The sequence below is a fragment of the Lepidochelys olivacea genome (genome assembly GCF_965140295.1).
Source record: "Lepidochelys olivacea isolate rLepOli2 genome assembly, chromosome: 1".
Classification (NCBI taxonomy): Eukaryota; Metazoa; Chordata; order Testudines; family Cheloniidae; genus Lepidochelys; species Lepidochelys olivacea.
Genome location: NC_140411.1, coordinates 10001693 through 10020363, shown reverse-complemented (window position 1 = coordinate 10020363; position 18671 = coordinate 10001693). Strand labels below are relative to the sequence as shown.

Genomic DNA, 18671 nt, shown 5'->3' with positions numbered 1-18671 from the left:
ATAGCATTGTTTACTGAGTTCCTGTCAGTTATACCTGGAGGCAAAGGTGCTGCATTGGGATTGCTGGGAGCAGAATTTGACCTGCAGAACTTTTATTAAGACCCTAAGAGAGATGGGCAGATGAGGACGAAAGAGCCCAGCTTGACTCTCAGATCCCAGATTGTATTTGCAGGGGTGGCAGTCAGAAATAATAAAACTGAGTGTATATGGTCTGGAAATCATTGAAGGACAATAAACACAGTGCCACTTGTACAGTGCAATTCTACTCTGAAAGCAAGAATTTCACTTTAGAAGCACAGTAGAGCCCCAAAGCTCTAGATCATTCATTTTCTCTCCATTTTTCATCCTGCCTGCCTTTACCTCGGCTACCGTTATTCTCCCCTGCGATCTTAAAAGTATTTCAGGCTGTAATTCCTGAAAGCTTGGCGTTTAGCCTGTTTATGCAGTACTTATATCAAATATGATGTGCTGCATCTTTGGTCTCATTGACCTCTGGCAACTGCTGAGACACAGGTCTGTGTAGAATTTTAAAAAGCACGCTACAGGTAAGTTCTTAGGAGCACAATTTACAACACAATACCGTTTACTTTTATGTAGCTTCCTTCTTACAAAATGTCACAAAATGCTTTACAGCACCCGCCGATCAATACGGCAAGAATAACTCCTTATAAGAGCTGTAATAGAGGAGGCTTTGTTTTAAATAATGCAGATAAATCAGGAAGACCTCAGTGGTCTGAGACATGATTCTGTCTCTTTTCTTCTGGACTACTAGACCCCCCCTCCCCCCGTAAGCTGAATATTCAATATCCTTTCACTACCTTTATGCTTCAACCATGATTGTGAGAACCCTCTGACCTGATAAGATTTGCTCTTTGCTGTTGGGTGTTGTATGCTTTGTCTCTATAGAGCAGGGTGCCCAAGTTTTTCCCAACCAGGGCCCCATCCTAGATCATTAGCCGGTCATATTTAATGCAGAAGGGTGGTCTGCTGAGACCACAGGTCCCAGCTGCAATGCCTCATCTTGGTCTGAGGGACCTTCCGATTGGACCAAGTTGTCTGTGGCCTACTGGGAAATGTACTTTCTATGGGATGCACCTACATATACAGTAATAGTTATTTTTTGCTCAGAGAACTCAAAGTAGTTTACAAAGCTGGGTAAACATTACTCTCCTTATTCTCAGATTCCAGATCTGAGCTGGGGGTTGAGTTTGATTGGTACCCATTTCTAGTTAACGCCAATTCTGTACTTAAACTAGAGCTGGACGACATCCCTTGGTTCAGGCTTTGTGCATACTCCAAAGACGCTTAGCCCAGGCCCGTTGCAAACCAGTCAGGGGAAACCAGGCCAGTTTAGGATTCCAGTGCAAAATTTGGACAAATTTGACTGAGCTTTGCTTTGAATTTTTGGAGTGGTTAGAATCTGCAACTTTGTGAAACTCAGGGGTTTCAAAGCTCATGCAGAACAAAACCCAGAAATGGCTGTGTGAGGCCCCCAAACTCCCACGTGAACCCTAAAGAAGGCCTTTATGACCATAGGAATGACCGTGTTGGAACAGTCCAGTATCCCAAGTAGTCCTGTATTTTGCGTCTAGCAGTGGCTGCTGCCAAATGCTTCAAAGGCCAAAACTGCTAGGGTCCCAGTGCACCACCCTAGTTCACATAGTGTCACGCTTTACTTTTCCTCCCCCCACGTAGTTCCAATGATTTCGTTGTTTCAGGGAGGCTGCTGGAGGAGACAGGTACTCCTCAGTTTGACTGAGGGTAACAGAATCGAGCCCTTAGCAATTGCACAAGCCCACCTTGGGTAAGAGGACTCAATCCTGCAGGCAAATCAGTCAATGCCCTGCAGCGGGAGCGTGGTTTGACCTTCAATACTTTGTAGATGACAGTTGGACTTTGCTTTCTAAACCACCCCTGCCTTTGGGGTAGAGGTTTCCGTTTATATCACTGATCCATAACTCACGTCCATAACCCTTTGCAGACATTCATTGATATCTCCAGACCATCCCCATTTCCAGTGTTTTTAAACAAAACTTACAGCGGTATGTACATCAGTTCAAGGCTGCCATGACCTTGAATCCAAACATCCTCCACTTTCAATTTGCATAAGGGAAAGAAGTGACAAACTTCTCCAAACCAGCCCCTTACATAAAGGTTGCACTTACAAGCTGGAAAGCTAACACGCCTCTTGAATTCTCTCTCTACCACCCTTTCTTCGTTCATTCAATGTCCACCCTCCTTTCTGTTTCCCTGGCAACGTTGAGTGCACATCCTGGAAAACTTTATCCGAAATCTGCTCTGGGCAGCTTTCCAAATCCATGCTAACCTGATTAGGTGTCTCTGGGGGCCTTGCTGGCTAATCAAATTAGGTAGCACTAATGGTAGTGAAGACTTTGAGTGGGCAGAGAGCAGTAAAACATAGTGTATACTTAGTGATAATTATACTTGCTTTTGTGTCATTGATTTATATGCCTCTTTTTTTTTTCTCTTCCTCCTTTTGTTTTCGTTGTGTTTAAACTCAGCAATTCGGAGAAAGGAAAATGGCTGGTACGACGAAGAACATCCCCTGGTTTTTCTGTTCTTGGGATCATCAGGAATAGGTAACAGATGGGTTGTCATTTGTCACGGGGGAGAACACAGCTGATGAGGCCTGATGTAGGCATCATCTCGTGGCATGTTCTGGACATACGTATGTGTGGAGAAGGGGGAAAGAGGAGGCGGTTACAGTAACTTGCCCTGTTACCCCATTGTACTCCAGGGTGTGTGACCACACACAGTAAGCCCTGTTTTCAAGGACTTATAACTCACTTGTCAAACATGTCGTCAACTCATGTGGCTGGGAAGGGATTTCCAGCGGGTCCTCTAGCCCATCCTCCTGTGTTTTGTCCGGGTAAACGAAATATCTTTGGGCTTAAATTCATATGTAGGGCCAGATCCCCAGCTCGTGCAAGTGGAGCTAAACTGATTTCCAGCAGCTGAGAATCTGGGCTTTCAAGTCTCAACCTCAGAAAAGCACTTTTAATAATAAAAATGTTGCTTTTAACAGATTGGACCTTTAAAAAGGAAACTCTGAGCACAGGTATGCAAAATAACCAGTTCAGAGATGGCTTTTCAATCGTCAGCACTCCAGGGCAAGGACCTTGCTTGTCTTCAAAGCACCTGGCATGCTATTGGCTCTAATATTTTTCCTGATCACTGAAAAAGGTTAAACCGTCTAAATGTGGCATTTGAAAGATGACAGAGATTGTACTTTACATGGCCTTCCCTGCATTGACTTGGCTGGCTGGAAGATGCTCTTGTTGTAGGGGTTAAGGCTATTGGGGTTATGCAACCATTATTGTCTCTACAGAGTCCTGCCTCAGGGCTGTTCTAGGCAAAGCATTTACTCTCAGTGAGTTGCTGTGTAACTATATGAAAGCAATAAGCAATGTTAACTCTGAATTTCCTTGCTTCTGAATGTTTCTGTTGGACATTTAGAACTAAATTCTTCCCTGACTGACACCTCCATTGAGTTCTGTGGGATTAGACCTGCTGCAAATCAGGGCAGAACTTGGCCTTTAAAATGATTTGATTTTTTTGTGGGGAGAGGGTAAATTATGACGTATTTTTGTGTGTATGCCATGTGCATTAATGCATATATATGAGTGTAGGTAGGTGTATATTTAATATATAATGGATATAAATAGAGTATTGAAGACATAAGTACAGATGCCATACCTGGCTTTGGATTCATTTCCAGACATGACATGAGCTATTAGTTTTAACCCATAAAGACTCTTCTGATTTGGGTCCTATGTATCGCAAAGACTGCCTGTCTCCTCTTGTGGTGCTCAGGCAGTTGAGGTCAGCTGGGGAGCTCAGAGTGAAAGCCCCTACTTGTGATTGGCAGCGGGGCATTCTTGCTGAGGGCCTTTGATCCTGGCACAGTCTGGAGTATTCTTACGCCCAGGGCACTTTGCAAAGCCTGTCTGTTTACCCAGGTTCTTTTTTAATAGAATAGAATAGAGTGAGAGGAGGACAGGGTCTCCGTTTTCTTGAGCCAGTGTGTTTGTTGATACAATGTCAACATAGATTTATCCTGTAATATATGTTTTGAATTATTGATTGTTCATACGCCTAGAGTTTTATGATAGACTCCTTGGATAAATCAAACAAATAAAGAATATCACATTTCCCAGCAAATTCACTTCTCATCTGGAAAGTAAAGACATTGCACATGAAACCTGGGATGTCTGGCATAAATGTCACAAAAATCTGATCCAATTGTGCATCTTTTGGTCAAAAGAATTAGAATCTCTCTGTATCTTCATTCAAGAATCAACCTATTAAAGGTCAAGCACAAGATCCTCTGCTCAGCCCATGATGCAGCCTTCATCGTCCACTTGTTAAATTTTCAACATGCACCTTTGTGTTTTCTGCCGTGTATTTAGATTGTCAGCTTTTTAGGGCAGGGACTGTCTTTCTGATCTCTACAGCACCGAGCATCATGGGGGCCTGGTCCATGACTGGGCGCCTAGGTCCTGTGGCAATACAAATAATAAATAATAGTTGCTATTAATAGGTGCATTAAAATTATTTGTACTAAATGGAGACCAAGATTTTAAAAACTAACTGTTCATTTTGGGTGTCTCAATTTTGGAATTTCTGCCTTGAGACACCTTAAAGGCGCCTGGTGTTCAGAAAGTGCTGAGCTCCTACTTTCTGCAAATACGGCCTCTTTAAGGGTGTCTCCCACTATCTACCCAAAATCGGAGCTTCCTGAAATCACTACTTACTTTTGAAAGTCCTGGCCTTTCTTCTTGTATGGAGTCACTGATAACAGCCTCATATTGTTCCAACCAGCACTCTGTAAGAGAGAGCCATTTTTTGATACACACACTCTAACCTTATGAAAAGAAAATATCCTGGTTCCTCTCCACCCTTGGGTGAATTTTGGGGAACGTTTCATTTATAGTATTCCTTATTAATACCCCTGCTTAACATGAAATACTGTTGCAGAGAAAATCTCCATACGTGGATTGCTTCTTGAACTGGATTAAAGTCCTGTATTGAGCACATGGGTTGTAGAGAGTTAGACATGTGACTCTTGCAATCATTCGTGGTAAATGGAACACACTTCCTAATTGTTTTAACACAAATCTTTTCTTACTGTTTTCTGAATAGGTAAAACAGAGTTGGCCAAACAGACAGCCAAGTACATGCACAAAGATGCCAAGAAGGTAATCCCTGTTATATTTGTATTTTATCAATCAGCTGGGCTTTAGATAGCAGCATGGTTTTTTCCATCACTGATGTACCACCGCATGTGTCACTGCATGGTCCTTTTGTGCGGAGAGGCAAACTCACATTGTTGACCATTTTGGATCATAGTGGCACTTCAGTCAACAGCTGAAAGAAAGCATCACATTTGTCTTTGTGCATCAGTGAGGGATGCTGTTGCTTTAGAGCAAACTTTTAAAAACCCCTGTGTCACTACCTATGTTTTTCATAACACTTTAGTATAATTCAAAGAAGTTAGCAAAAGCCTGTTTAGCTTGCTTTCCTTGTTTATGAGGATACTGTAAATTTGAATATCCTATGTTGTGGACAAATACATTTCTTTGTCTATGTCACTAATAAAAACTTAGATCATTAGAAGTGAAGGAATTTTAAAAGTCCAATTTGCTTGTCACTATGTGTGCTGTTGGTTTGGTTTTTGCATTTCATTCAGCGCGGACAATGAAGATAAGTGACATCACATTCGGGTTCTTAGTGCCGGAGTGTTTGGGTTTCAAGCACTGCCACGGATTGTTTATCTGTTTAAAAACAGCCATTTTCATTGGATTTTTTTAAAAAGCCATATTATAGAAACATTTTTAGGTAGTATTAGGTTTTAGAACATCTTTGTTTTTTCTTTAACAAAATTGGGTCAAGATTTTAAAAATTAGGAGCCTAAAGTTAGACTCCTAGATCCATGTTTAAGCCTCTGCCTAAATTTCAGAAGTCCCAGCTGCTCCCATTGAGGTCTATGGAGATACATTAGTATAAAACTCGTGTGAGAGTCAGAAACCAGCCTTTTGCGTGTCACAGAGGAAAATGCAGAGCTGCAACACCAAGGTGTCCTGCAAACTGGTGTTAGATCAAATCTGCCTCTCCTAGAAGTTCTCCAGTGTAGAAAAGACAAGATGAAATGACACACATTGAAAGAAGATCAAAAGTAAAACAAGGCCATAAAACAGCCTGTTCTGGTTTCTTTTCCTCATCCATCTATAATTGCCTTTTAAATGTAATAAATTCCACTTCCTGGAGCTCAAGCACCTTAATTCAGAGCTGCTGCACCTGGAATTGGTCAGTGCTTCAGCTAAACATCAAATGGAAAAATCAGCCAAACATTAAATGTTGTGTTAATTCAATAGCATGCACAAATCAGAGTTTTACTGTTTGGCAGTCATTGCAGTAATTAGCCCTCTGAAGAGGGGTCATAAACTATATGGATAGTTATAGGGGATGCAGCTAATAGCAGAAACGGACTGATTAAGAAAGAAGAATTCATAATGGTCTCCTTTTCATACTGACAGAAAGGTTAATATTTAATTACAAATGCTAATATCTTTATATGGCCTGCCTTAATTTGTGCTGTACGTACAATGAACTCTGTGATGATTTGCTGACACAAGAGGGGTTAGATCACAAATGGGCTGATTCAGAAAAGGGAGTTTAGAAATGTCGTAGGGCCTGGTACAGATCTTGCTCTCACCAGGGTAATTCCCTGGGCTCTGGAGGGGACACTCCTGATTTACACCATTGTAAATGAGCTCAGGATCAGGCCTGGAAAGCCACCTTTACATCAATGGCACTGATTTTGCTTGTCTCTACTTTTGCTGCCCAGTCTGAGACTAGCAAGGATCCACAGCTTCCATTGACCATCTATAGAGTTGTGGGTACTCAGGCCTTATGAAAATCAGGTCCTATGTGTCTCAAGTTGGGCGCTCCAAAGTCAGTGGCTGTTGGCCATAGAGCATTAGTTTGGGTAGCAGTGACACAGTCTGACTAGCCTGGCAATGTTAACTTAGAGCTGGTTGAAAATTTTCTGCCAGGACAGTTTTCCATCAAAAATCGCAATTTTATTGAAATAAAAAAATTTTTTGGAACAGTGTCAGTTTTGACAACTTTTTTCAAAAGGAAAAAGTCTAAACATTATGTTTCAATAGTGTCAAAATGTTTGGGTCTTACACAGCTTCAACACTGCATACTTGTTTTGATAGTGTCATTTTGATTCATTTTGTTTTGACTTTATAGTATAATCAAAACAAAATGAATTAAAATGACACTACTGACAGAAAATGTTTTGATGATCCCAAATCAAAAACTTGTCAATTTTTTCCCCCGTGGGAAATTTTGAAATTTCAGCTTTTTGTTCCAAATTGGAACAAATTCTTTGACGTATCAGCATTTTCCACAGAATTGAAATTCTGGTTCTCAACCATCTGTAACGCTAGCATCTTTGTTCATATACAACTCCAATTGTGTTCTAGACTTGCATTACAAGCAGATCCTCTGGGGAGATGCTGAGCCACCTCCGCTCTCAATACCTTGGGAGCTAAATCTAGCATTTTTTAGTGTTAGGCCCCTGGAGGGGGTAAACTACGTCTGGGATTCGAAAGCCAACAGGAATTCCCATTGACAACCAGCATTCTGTAGCTATGTTTTTATACCTTTACCCTCTACCAACTATTTACAATTCCAGTCTGTTTCTTCCTTATTCTTCTGTGTTTCTCTATACATGATTGTGTCTCAGTGACTAGGGGCTGTTTAGAAGGTTGTAGGTAGATGTGCTCCTACTTCATTTGATCTATTTATTTTTGTTACCATATCACTAGTCTGAGGTGGGTTTTCGTAAATGTTGTCTTTCCCCAAAACAATACCCAACTTCACGTCCATCTCTATCCACTCTTCTGTTCCACCTTCAACTACTGTTCCTCCACACAAACGAGTGCGTCGCTAATAAGATGGGTGATATAGATGAGTAGAAGATACAGTCAGCTAGCCTCTTATAGGCCGAGAGAAACATGTTTCAGGAGGGGGAGCAAATGCTACTGAATTGCCAACTGGTAACATTTGCTATGCATTAAGCACAAAGCCTTGGTCTAAGCTAGCATCCAAGGGTCTCTACCACCCACAGAACACTCGCCATGGCTCTCCAGCTGATTCAATTACGGGATGAGTCATGTGGGTCACACGGCATGTGGGTCACAGAGGCATGAGCTGTGACTAGAAGAAATGCCTTTGGAGACCTGGCTGGTTGTCAGGTACTCCCATCCCTGCCATCACTGCTAGGAAAGTTCAAGCTTGCCTTTTCATAGCAATATGAACTAAGTTATAGCTGCGAGCATGGGAAATTCATTTTCTGCAATGAACCGCCAGCCCTTTCAGACATAAAGGAGCTTTGTGTATCAACCTATAAATTCTGTGACAGTATTATCTCAATGCTGTGATCGTCCAAGTACTTAACTTACCTTGACTTTATGATTTTATTTTTTTTAACAGGGTAGGCATTACGTTCTCCTGTTGATTTATTTCTAAACAGTTGAATGGTAATAATGGCCATTTTGTGTAGCAAATTGCAAGTCCCATTTTTATCCTACCACTGTAGTGATGAGAGCAGGTCATCTTAATTGAACTCATTCAGAACAAGGGTAGCCAGATTTGGGACCATTCTTACGTACCCTTGAGAAACCTTGGATTTATTTCCACCCTTTTCTTTCAGAATCAATCTCAGCCTTTTGCAATGGATTTATCTAAGCATTTCATTGACAGGCATCCTTGGGAACAAACAAACACACACTTGGGCATGTCAGTCCCCCTCAGCAGCTGCGCTGGATCCAAAGATGCTATTTAAATGTAATAAAATGTGTAGAGCATTAATCAAAAATAATGTTGCTTACTTATTTCTGTTGCAGGGTTTCATTAGACTGGACATGTCAGAGTTCCAGGAAAGGCATGAGGTTAGTAAATGGCCTGTCTGTATTCCCAGGGACTGAAATTCTAGTTTAATCAGTAATTTAAACAAATCATGTCAATTGCATCTCTCTCTCTCTCCTCTCCACCTGCCATCACTGCCCTCTGAGGTGCTGAGCACCTCCTCAACTCCCACTGAAAGCAACAAGCACCTAACAGGTCTTGTGCCTGAGCATGGGATCTAATCCTGAGAGCGAAATCAGTGGGAGCTGTGAGTGCTCAGCGTCTTTCAGGGTGAGGCCCCTGGCCTCCAGGAACCGAGAAGTGAAATGTTGCAAACAGGGATGCAAGGAGAATAACAAAGGCTGCGGTCCCAGCCGCGGCTCCGCTCCCAGCTGTGGCTCTGGCCACCTGCCATGGCTCAACCTGCAGCCCCACTCCACTCCTAGCAGGGGGCCACAGCTTGGCCTGCAGCCCCGACCCCCAGCCACAACTCTGCTCCTGGCAGGGGACGGGCGTGTGCGCACACATTCCATTACAGGTAAGGGGGCGGCCATGAGAGGAGGAGTTCAGGCACCATTGCACTAGAGTGTAAAGTGCCAAGGCAGACGAGGAGCAGAGGCCAAGTCAAAGGAAATGCTTGATAACAATATATATCCTATATTGTGGCCTCTGCACATGGTGCCAGTGGTCTCAATAGCAAGAGAATCAGAAGGGAATAGTTGTGTTCAGGAATGAATGCTGTCCAAATGTACGTGAGATCGGCCACATTGTAAATAACCCCCCACTAAAGCCTTGTAAAGTCATGTTAATGGGAACTACAGGGACAGAAATCAAAACTGAAGGAGAGAAGGTGGACAATTTTACCTATCTTGGAAGTACCATCAGTTAAGATGGTGCCAGTTCTGAGGAAATAAGAAGAAGAATCGGGAAGGCAAATGGTGCATTTGGAAGACTCAAAACCATCTCCCTTGAGACAAAACTGAACGTGTACAAAGCAGTTGTTATCACCATAACAACATATAGCAATGAGACATGGCAACTTACCAAGAAAGATGCGCAAAAGCTGGATGCATTTCATCACAAATGTCTGAGAAGAATATTGGAATAACAGAGAGAGGAAGACGAATGAAGAAGTCAGAAAAATGACTGGACAAGGCACCCTCCTCACAAATAAGACTTCAGTGGCTGGGACATGTGCTGAGAATGGAGAGTGAATGCTTACCAAATATCGCCCTTGAATGGAAGCCAGAAAACGCAAGAAGAAAGAGAGAAAGACCAAGACCGCTAATAACATGGAACCAAACAGTTCTGAACGACATCAAGCACCTCAACATGAAATGGGAAGATTTGGAGAGAAGGGCAATTGACAGGCAAGGATGGTGAATGTGGGTAGCCCAATGTGCGGCAAAGCACGGGATGGATTAAGGCCTAAGGTAAGGTACTCTGGAAGAGCTATTGGTGATACTGTGTGTTCTCTGAAAGGTTCATGCATCCATAGGAAAGAGAAGGAATTGAATAAAAGAATGAAGAGGTATTAACAGACTTTACAGATGATGCAGCATCCCTAGCAAACCTGTATAGCATCCTGGAGGAATACTACCTCCTCCATTTGGAAGAGAAGCAGAACAGCTGGGCTAATGACAAAAGCGGGGAACACCAGAGACTCAGGATATGTCCACACAGCAAAATCTGTGCACAGGCTAGTTTGAACCCAGCTAGGGTGGAGAACAATAACAATGAAAACAGAGCATCGTGAGCTTCAGAGCAGACTTGCAAGCCAAGTTAAATACTCAGGGTCCATGCTGGACTTGTACTATCCTCACCGAAGCCAGAGCTGTCTTCGCTGCTATTGTTACCCCTGCTAGCTGGATTTAGGCTAGCTTGGGCAGCCTACATGCACAGCTGTTGCTGTGTAGACATACTCTGTGTGTCCCCATGCAGGATTTTAGGAATGAAAGTCTTTAAAATACATGGAGTTGAATGTGTAGGATGTATCTCTCTGTGAGAAGCTGTGCTGTGAAGGTATTTAAAGCTGTAGCAAATAGAGCAGGAAAATCTGATAGCACTAAAGATTTCAGACTGGAAAGAGGTAGTCTATAAAGAGTGTACAGAGTTTTACACAGAGTCCCTTTCGTCCTCTGATAGCTGTAGATGGCTTGCAGATTGTTATAGACAGTAAATAGAATGAGGTACATGGAGATCCTGAAGAGTGTGAGTTAGGAAGTAAGTTAAAGAAGAGACCCATAACAGAAGCAGCTACTTCCTTAAACTGCGTGCAGGAAGGAAGGAAAATGAGGAGCGTCTCGTTAGCTCGCACTCCAGAGGTCTGTGAGTCAAGAGAGGGACTAGGGCATTTGAGAGACGACCTTTCAGGGGAAAACCCTAGAAACAGCCTGTTAAAGCTAAGATCTCTGTTGATTGTTCCAAAATATAAAGGAAAAGCTCCAGGTTGGGAGTGTCTGCACGTGCGCGGACTCACATGTTATGCTCAGAGTGAAGAAAGGATTCAGCTGGTTCAGTGACCTTGGTCAAATCACTTAAATCCTTCTGTGCCTCTGTTTACGAGACTGGGACAAGGGATAATAATTAATAATAACGCTGACGTACTGTAGAGGGCAATTGTGAATCTCAGTGTGCTTGCCAAGCACATGGAGATTCTTAGAAGGAAGGCGCTAAAAAAGAGCCAGGATACTATTATTTACTACAAAGCATTGGCGAGAAAGAGATACAGAGAGGGAAAATAGAAGAATGCTCAGAGACTGATTGATAGATGATTGCCAAAGGGTCGTATGATATGTGTGCTCTATGAAGTAGCAGTAAATACATAAATGACAGTGTTGATGATAGGGACAGAACAAAAATGAATCCAGAGTCAGAAACAGCCATATGCAAAGTATAAAATACACTGGCAAGGGTGACAGAGGTGACAGGGTGCAGGGAAGAGAACAGAAGACATAAGGAAAGCAAAGGCAGAGAATTGCAAAGGAAGATAGAATACGTTTTTCATGCAAACAAGGATCAAGAGGTCAGTGCTGGAGACAATACTAAAGAACAGCATGAAGAATCTGACACTGCTGAGGGCATTGCTAAAACAATTGGAACTTCAGCCAAATTCTGTCCACTGACTTGGAGTCTCTCACCTGTGGGGTAGAATATAGCACTCTCAAAAGAGGATGGGGGCCAAATGCCAGAAGCAGATGTGCATTTTGCAGGAAGAGGAGAAGGAAGTAAAGATCCCAGTTCTCCTGAGGCAGACAGATCTGTGCAGAATACTCTACAAGTGGCAAAAAGTGGGCACCAGCCTTTGTATGAGGAGGTACTGTGGTCCATTCAAAGGATGGACCTAGATTGGCTTTTTTCCTCCCTCAAATTTCTTGTATTGAGCTGAAGAGGTAGGAATACTGAAAGGGAACTGCAGCTGGTAAATGCAGTTATATCAGGTGGCAACATGGGCAAATGGATGTGAAGACACAACTGTTATTCTCCAGCACAAAGTTAGTTTGCAACAGATTTATCATAATGCTGGGCCATTTCATTGTTCCAGAACAAGAAGTTGTGAATTCTCTCTTTCTCAAGCTAAATATTTTAAGGATTTGTTTTTCTGTTCCAAATATTCCATTTTGGCCCCTATTAACTGACTGCAACCAGCTTTATTAGGACATCACATGTTATAAGGCCAGGATTTCCAGAAGTGACTGGTGATTTGGGGGGCCCAGTTTCAGACACCTTAAAGGACCCTCATTTTCAGGAAGTGCTGAGCATCCTCCATCTGAAAATCAGGCTCCTTTAATGTGTCTTAAGTTGCGCACCCAAAATCACTAGGTGCTTTTAAAAATCTTGGCCAAGATAGCTGTGTTATGTTGAGCAACCAAAAGTGGTGGCTGAATGGTCTTCTATTAGCATCATAGAAACAGTTACATTGGTTATTGAAGTAGAAAGGGCAAATATTTTTATGGGTTTTTTTCAGTTTATTTTATTCACAGAATTCCCTTGTGTTTTTCCTGTGCTCTGATTCCCAGTTGGTTCCCCCAATTGGGAGAGAACAGAGGCTCCATCTTTCACCATCTCCCTGAGACCTCTTCACATTCTTAGCCAATCTGAAGTCCCTGCTTCCTCTCCACACTTTAGATCTTCCACTGAAGCAGCTAGCTGTCCACATTTCTCAACTGTCCTGCTCTTGAAGTGTTCTAACAGATATTAAAGGAGACCAGGAAGATGGTCATTAAAGATCCCCTGGTGCTTTTCAAGAAGAGTAGGAATTAACTGGTTTCAGAGTAACAGCCGTGTTAGTCTGTATTCGCAAAAAGAAAAGGAGTACTTGTGGCACCTTAGAGACTAACCAATTTATTTGAGCATAAGCTTTTGTGAGCTACAGCTCACTTCATCCAATGAAGTGAGCTGTTGCTCACAAAAGCTTATGCTCAAATAAATTGGTTAGTCTCTAAGGAGCCACAAGTACTCCTTTTCTTTTAGGAATTAGCTGGTGACATCTGGCCACAATCTCTCTGTTTGACTTTAAGGCCATTTAGTTCTCAGCAAGCTGAGGTATAAATCTACAACGCGTCAGCACTAACTGGCCATGTAGATTCTGCTACTGCGCGTTAAAAGTTCCTTAGTGCACTTTGATCTACTGTGGTTTCAAAGAGAAGTAGGTCAAAGTGCACTATTGAACTTTTTAGTGTATGGTAGCAGGGTCCACACGACCAGGCAGTGCACGGCAAGCTAGAGCACTCTAGAGTTACATCCTAGCTTGCTGCATGCTAAATGACACATGTAGATGTTTCTTCAGGTTCGAATGTCCAAGGCTGTGCGTGAGCTATTACTGAGTGTTTAATGCTCAATAGTCGTCGTGTTACGTGTATCTAACTCATTGCTTGTCCAGGTGCTTCTGAGATACTTGGAGAATAAAAAGATGTCACAGTGTATATATAACTTAATTCTTACGTAAAAAAATTGTGGTCATTAGCTCCTATTTAATGAGAGGAGCTCCTTCCATCGTCTCTTACATGTCGTGTTTTCAATCACTTCCTCTTAGGTTGCCAAATTTATTGGCTCTCCACCAGGCTACGTTGGCCACGAAGAAGGTGGGCAGCTAACCAAGAAGCTAAAACAGTGCCCAAATGCTGTGGTCCTCTTTGACGAGGTTGACAAAGCTCATCCAGATGTTCTCACCATTATGCTGCAGCTCTTTGATGAAGTAAGTCTGGGTCTCCGTGTCGGCGTGTGAGCATATGGAATATGACAGTGATTGATACAAGGAGCTGACTGGTACAGCTGGCATCTGGGTGTCTCAATCTAGGCATCCCAAATCACTAGTCACTTCTGAAAATTTGGGCTAGCAAATAATCCCCATCTTCCTAGTCAAAGAACATGAGAACAGCCATACGGGGTCAGACCAGTGGCCCATCTAGTCCAGAATCCTGTCTTCTGACAGTGGCCAATATCAGGTTCTTCAAAGGGAATGAACAGAACAGGTAATCATCAGGTGATCTATCCCTTGTCGTCCAGTCCCAGCATCTGACAGTCAGAGGCTTAGGCCCTAGGGACACCTAGAGCAGTGGTTCTCAACCAGGGGCCCGGGGCCCCTTGGGGAGCTGCGAGCAGGTTTCAGGGGGGCTGCCAAACAGAACCAGTGTTAGACTCGCTGGGGCCCAGGGCAGAAAGCCGAAGCCCCACAGCAGGGGACTGAAGCCCGGAGCCCTGAGCCGTGCCACCTGGGACTGAAGCAGAAGCCTGAGAAACTTAGCTTCTCAGTGCCCCCTGTGATTTGGGTCTCTGGGCAATTTCCCTGCTTGTTACCCCTTAATGCCAGCCCTGGCTTTTATATGAAGAAAACCAGATGTTGTGACACAGGTGGACCTATCTTGTTCTTTTTTTAATCCAGTTACACTTTTGGCTTTCACAACATCCCCCGGCAACAAGTTCAATACATTGACTGTAGGTTGTGTGAGAAAGTATTTCCTTATGTTTCTTTTAAACCTGCTGCCTATTCATTTCATTGGGTGCCCCGGTCCATGTGTTATGGGAAGGGGTAAATCACACTTCCTTATTCACGGTCTCCACTCCAGTCATGATTTTATAGACCTCGATCAGATCCCCCCTTTCTTGTCTCTTTTCCGAGCTGAAACGTCCCAGTCTTTTCAGTCTTTCCTCAGATGGCAGCTGTTCCCTACCCTTCATCATTTTGTTGCACTTCTCTGCACCTTTCCAAATTTTAATGTATCTTTTTTGAGATGAGGCAACCAGAAGTGCACTCAGTATTACGGGTGTGGGCATACCATGGATTTGTATAGAGGCATTATGATATTTACTATCTTATTACTGTCCCTTTCCTAATGATTCCCAGCATTCTGTTAGCTTTTTTGACTGCCGCTGCGCATCGAGTGGATGTTTTCAGAGGACTACCCACAATGACTCCAAGATCTCTTTCTTGAGTGGGAACAGCTCATTTAGACCCCATTATTTTGTATGTATAGTTGGGATTATGTTTTCCAATGTGCATTAATTTGCATTTATCAACATTGAAATTCATCTGGCTGTTTCTCAGTCACCCAATTTACTGAGATCCCTTTGTAACTCTCCTCAGTCTGCTTTGGATTTACCTGTTTTAAGTAATTTTGTATCATCTGCAAACTGCTTACCTCGCTGTCTACCCCTTTTCTCAGATCATTTATGAGACAAATTAGGAAAAAGCTTGTTACAAGATCACTGTAGGCCCAGAGCTCAGCTGTCTAGTACAGCTAACCCCTGTCTTATCCATTCTACCAAACTGCCTTTCATGTACCACACTGCCTTTCCAAGGACTTAACCCTGGGAAACAGCATCGTGCAGAGGTCTAGTGGTCTAGATTAGTGGCTCTCAACCATTCCAGCCTACTGTACCCCTTTCACGAGTCTGATTAATCTTGCGTACCCCAAGTTTCACCTCACTTAAAAACTACTAGGATGACCAGATGTCCCGATTTTGTAGGGACAGTCCCAATTTTTGGGTCTTTTTCTTATATAGGCTCCTATTACCCCCCACACCCTGTCCCGATTTTTCACATTTGCTGTCTGGTCACCCTAAAAACTACTTGCTTACAAAATCAGACTTAAAAACACAAAAGTATCACAGCACACTAGTACTGACAAATTGCTTATTTTCTCATTTTTACCATATAATTATAAAATAAATCAATCGTATAGAGAGCAGTATAAACAAGTCATTGTATGAAATTTTAGTTTGTACTGACTTCGCTAGTGCTTTTTATGTCGCCTGTTGCAAAACTAGGTAAATATCTAAATGAGTTGATGTGCCCCCTGGAAGACCTCTGTGTACTCCCAGGGGTTCACATACCCCTAGTTGAAAACAACTGGTCTAGATTACACCTCCAGTTAAAGGAAGAGATTATTTTGGTGGGTAATCAGAAATTCAGAGGAATGGGACTGCACAGATTATACTGAGCAGTTGAGAAGGATAATGAATAATAATATCTGGGTAGATCGTGCCAAGAAAAGGTGCACAGTCTCCTGTCCATTGCAGAAAACACAAAGAGTGAAATAGGAGCATTCTTCCTGTTTCACTGTGCAGACTCTGAGCGGTTAGGCTGTACCCCTTTAACATAAATAATGCCTCTCTTTAGCAGGCACACATTGATATATTTCTGCACTGTACAGAGAAGCACTATGGACTGAAGGGAGACCAAGGAGCCTGTTGAATCTGACCTACTCATCTAGGAGAAAACTCCATCAATATCTTATTAATGTTATTTCTCATTAAGTACTTGTCTACTTTCTAAGTCAGCCTGATTGTGGTTATGATTTCTCTGGCTGTCTGTGATAGCATGTCCTATGGCTTTACTCCCCTACCCATGCACACTAATCTGGCCCTAGCAATAATGTGAGAGAGGATATTGGCAGGAATCTCAGACTCAGGAGTCCCTAATTGCCTGGCATGTGTACTGTTTGCTCTTCAAGGGAAATCTCTCCTCCTTGTCTGTCTTTGGAAGTTGTGGCTGCACCCCTATAAGCTGATGGGAGGACAGAGATAAACACCTGTGTCTCAGTGAGTCAGCTTAGTTCCTGAAAATGGAGCTGGACAAACGTTATAGGTACTCCTGCATGGTAGATTGAGTGTACAACCTATTGTGGGAGGGTTTTGAAGTCTCAGTCTGTCCTCAGAGGCAAAAAAACTCCAACCCCCCTTTTTTTTCTTTGAAGGATTAATAACACAATTTTTTCTTGCATAGATCATCACAGCAGCAGCTAAATGTGAAATCAATTCCTGCACCACATGCTTGACAGGGAAATAACCTAAATGTTAATATCAAGCACCCAACATGGATTTGTATCATTGTGCTGGGTATCTGCTGTTGTGTACATGGGGGGAGGACGGGGACGGGACGGGACGAGACGACTGCCTCACTACAGGGCTGTGTAGTGTCACAGCACAACAGCCCTGGTGATGCAGCTTTTGTTGTTTGTTCTTGTTGAAGGGCAGGCTGACGGATGGGAAGGGAAAGACCATTGACTGCAAGGACGCCATCTTCATCATGACCTCCAACGTGGCAAGTGATGAGATAGCCCAGCATGCCCTACAGCTCAGACAGGAGGCCCTGGAAATGAGCAGGAACAGGATTGCTGAAAACCTAGGTAACAACCTCTACTATGTACTCTAAGTCCTCAAAGGAACCTGCTTCATAAAATTACCTCCGCACATCCCCACGGTGTGGAGTCACATGCTTCGCCTCATAAGCCACAGAGCCTTTATTGGCAGGATCCTTCCAATGCTGGTCAATCGCGCATCACCAACTTCTACTATCTTAGCCACTTGGACCTTCCAGGTAGTTCCTTTTTCTTCTAAGCCAGCCAAAGAATTCCCAGCAGGAACTGCAGTTGGATCCTGGTGAATGTTGTGACCTCATCTCTACTTTAGCCAGTTGGCAGGCACCATATCCAGAGCCTCCAAATATCTGCTATGGTTTCTGCATCCTATCCTCCATCAGGTTCTTGCTGGGGTTGACACATTTGAGACCCCCAATTCCAAAGCCCCGTGTGCCGTGGGATGGTTTGTCATATGGACAAAGTCTTTGAGCTACTTGGTACCCATGAGCTCAAGTTGTTAAGGGGAAAGTAATTTTCCTGGTGCAGCAACTTCAGCTCATTGAGTGAATGTGCTTCAAACTGATCCCCCTTACACCAGATTCTGCAAAAGTTAAGGTGGGGTTGTGGACTCCTCCCTCCTTCCTTCCTAAGATGGTGATGGAATTCTACCTTCATGAACCAATCTTCCTGCCAGTATTTGTTCCACAGCCACATGGTCATCCTACTGAGGTCCGTCTGCCCAAGCTCAGTGTTAAAAACTCCTGGAGCTTCTGACTGGAGCAGACCAAAGGTCTTAGAAAGGCCATCTAGTTGTTTGTTTCCTTTGACACCAACTCACGCACTTCTAAACAGGTACCTCGTTATTCCTGAGGTGAGCTGGTGGGCCCGCAGCTGGCACATGCTGTTGATCATGCAATCTGAGACAGAGCAGCTTTGGTTGCAGGCCTCAGGCAGGACAGGACATGCAAGGCAACCACGTGATCTTCCCTATGTACATTTGTGAAGTTAGGAACATAGGACTGGAAGGAACCTCCTAGGTCACTCCTAGGACCCTGTTCTATTGCTTAGATTTGGCTTCTGGAGAAGCGTCCTGGTTCATGGTCCCAATGAGCCTGTCATTGAAGTAGAGGTGGCTACACACACTCACCA

At 43.2% G+C, this 18671-nt stretch overlaps 1 protein-coding gene across 2 annotated transcripts in view; it reads left to right on the top strand.

The window, feature by feature from the left end:
* CLPB (ClpB family mitochondrial disaggregase) overlaps window positions 1-18671 on the top strand; it is a 141796-nt gene that overhangs the window by 114130 nt on the left and 8995 nt on the right. For both annotated transcript variants that reach the window (XM_084617292.1, XM_084617291.1), the window contains exons 8-12: window positions 2523-2600; window positions 5164-5219; window positions 8940-8984; window positions 13976-14137; window positions 17414-17570. In XM_084617292.1, coding sequence (XP_084473418.1) covers window positions 2523-2600; window positions 5164-5219; window positions 8940-8984; window positions 13976-14137; window positions 17414-17570 — 498 coding nt within the window. The remainder of the gene's footprint in view (window positions 1-2522; window positions 2601-5163; window positions 5220-8939; window positions 8985-13975; window positions 14138-17413; window positions 17571-18671) is intronic.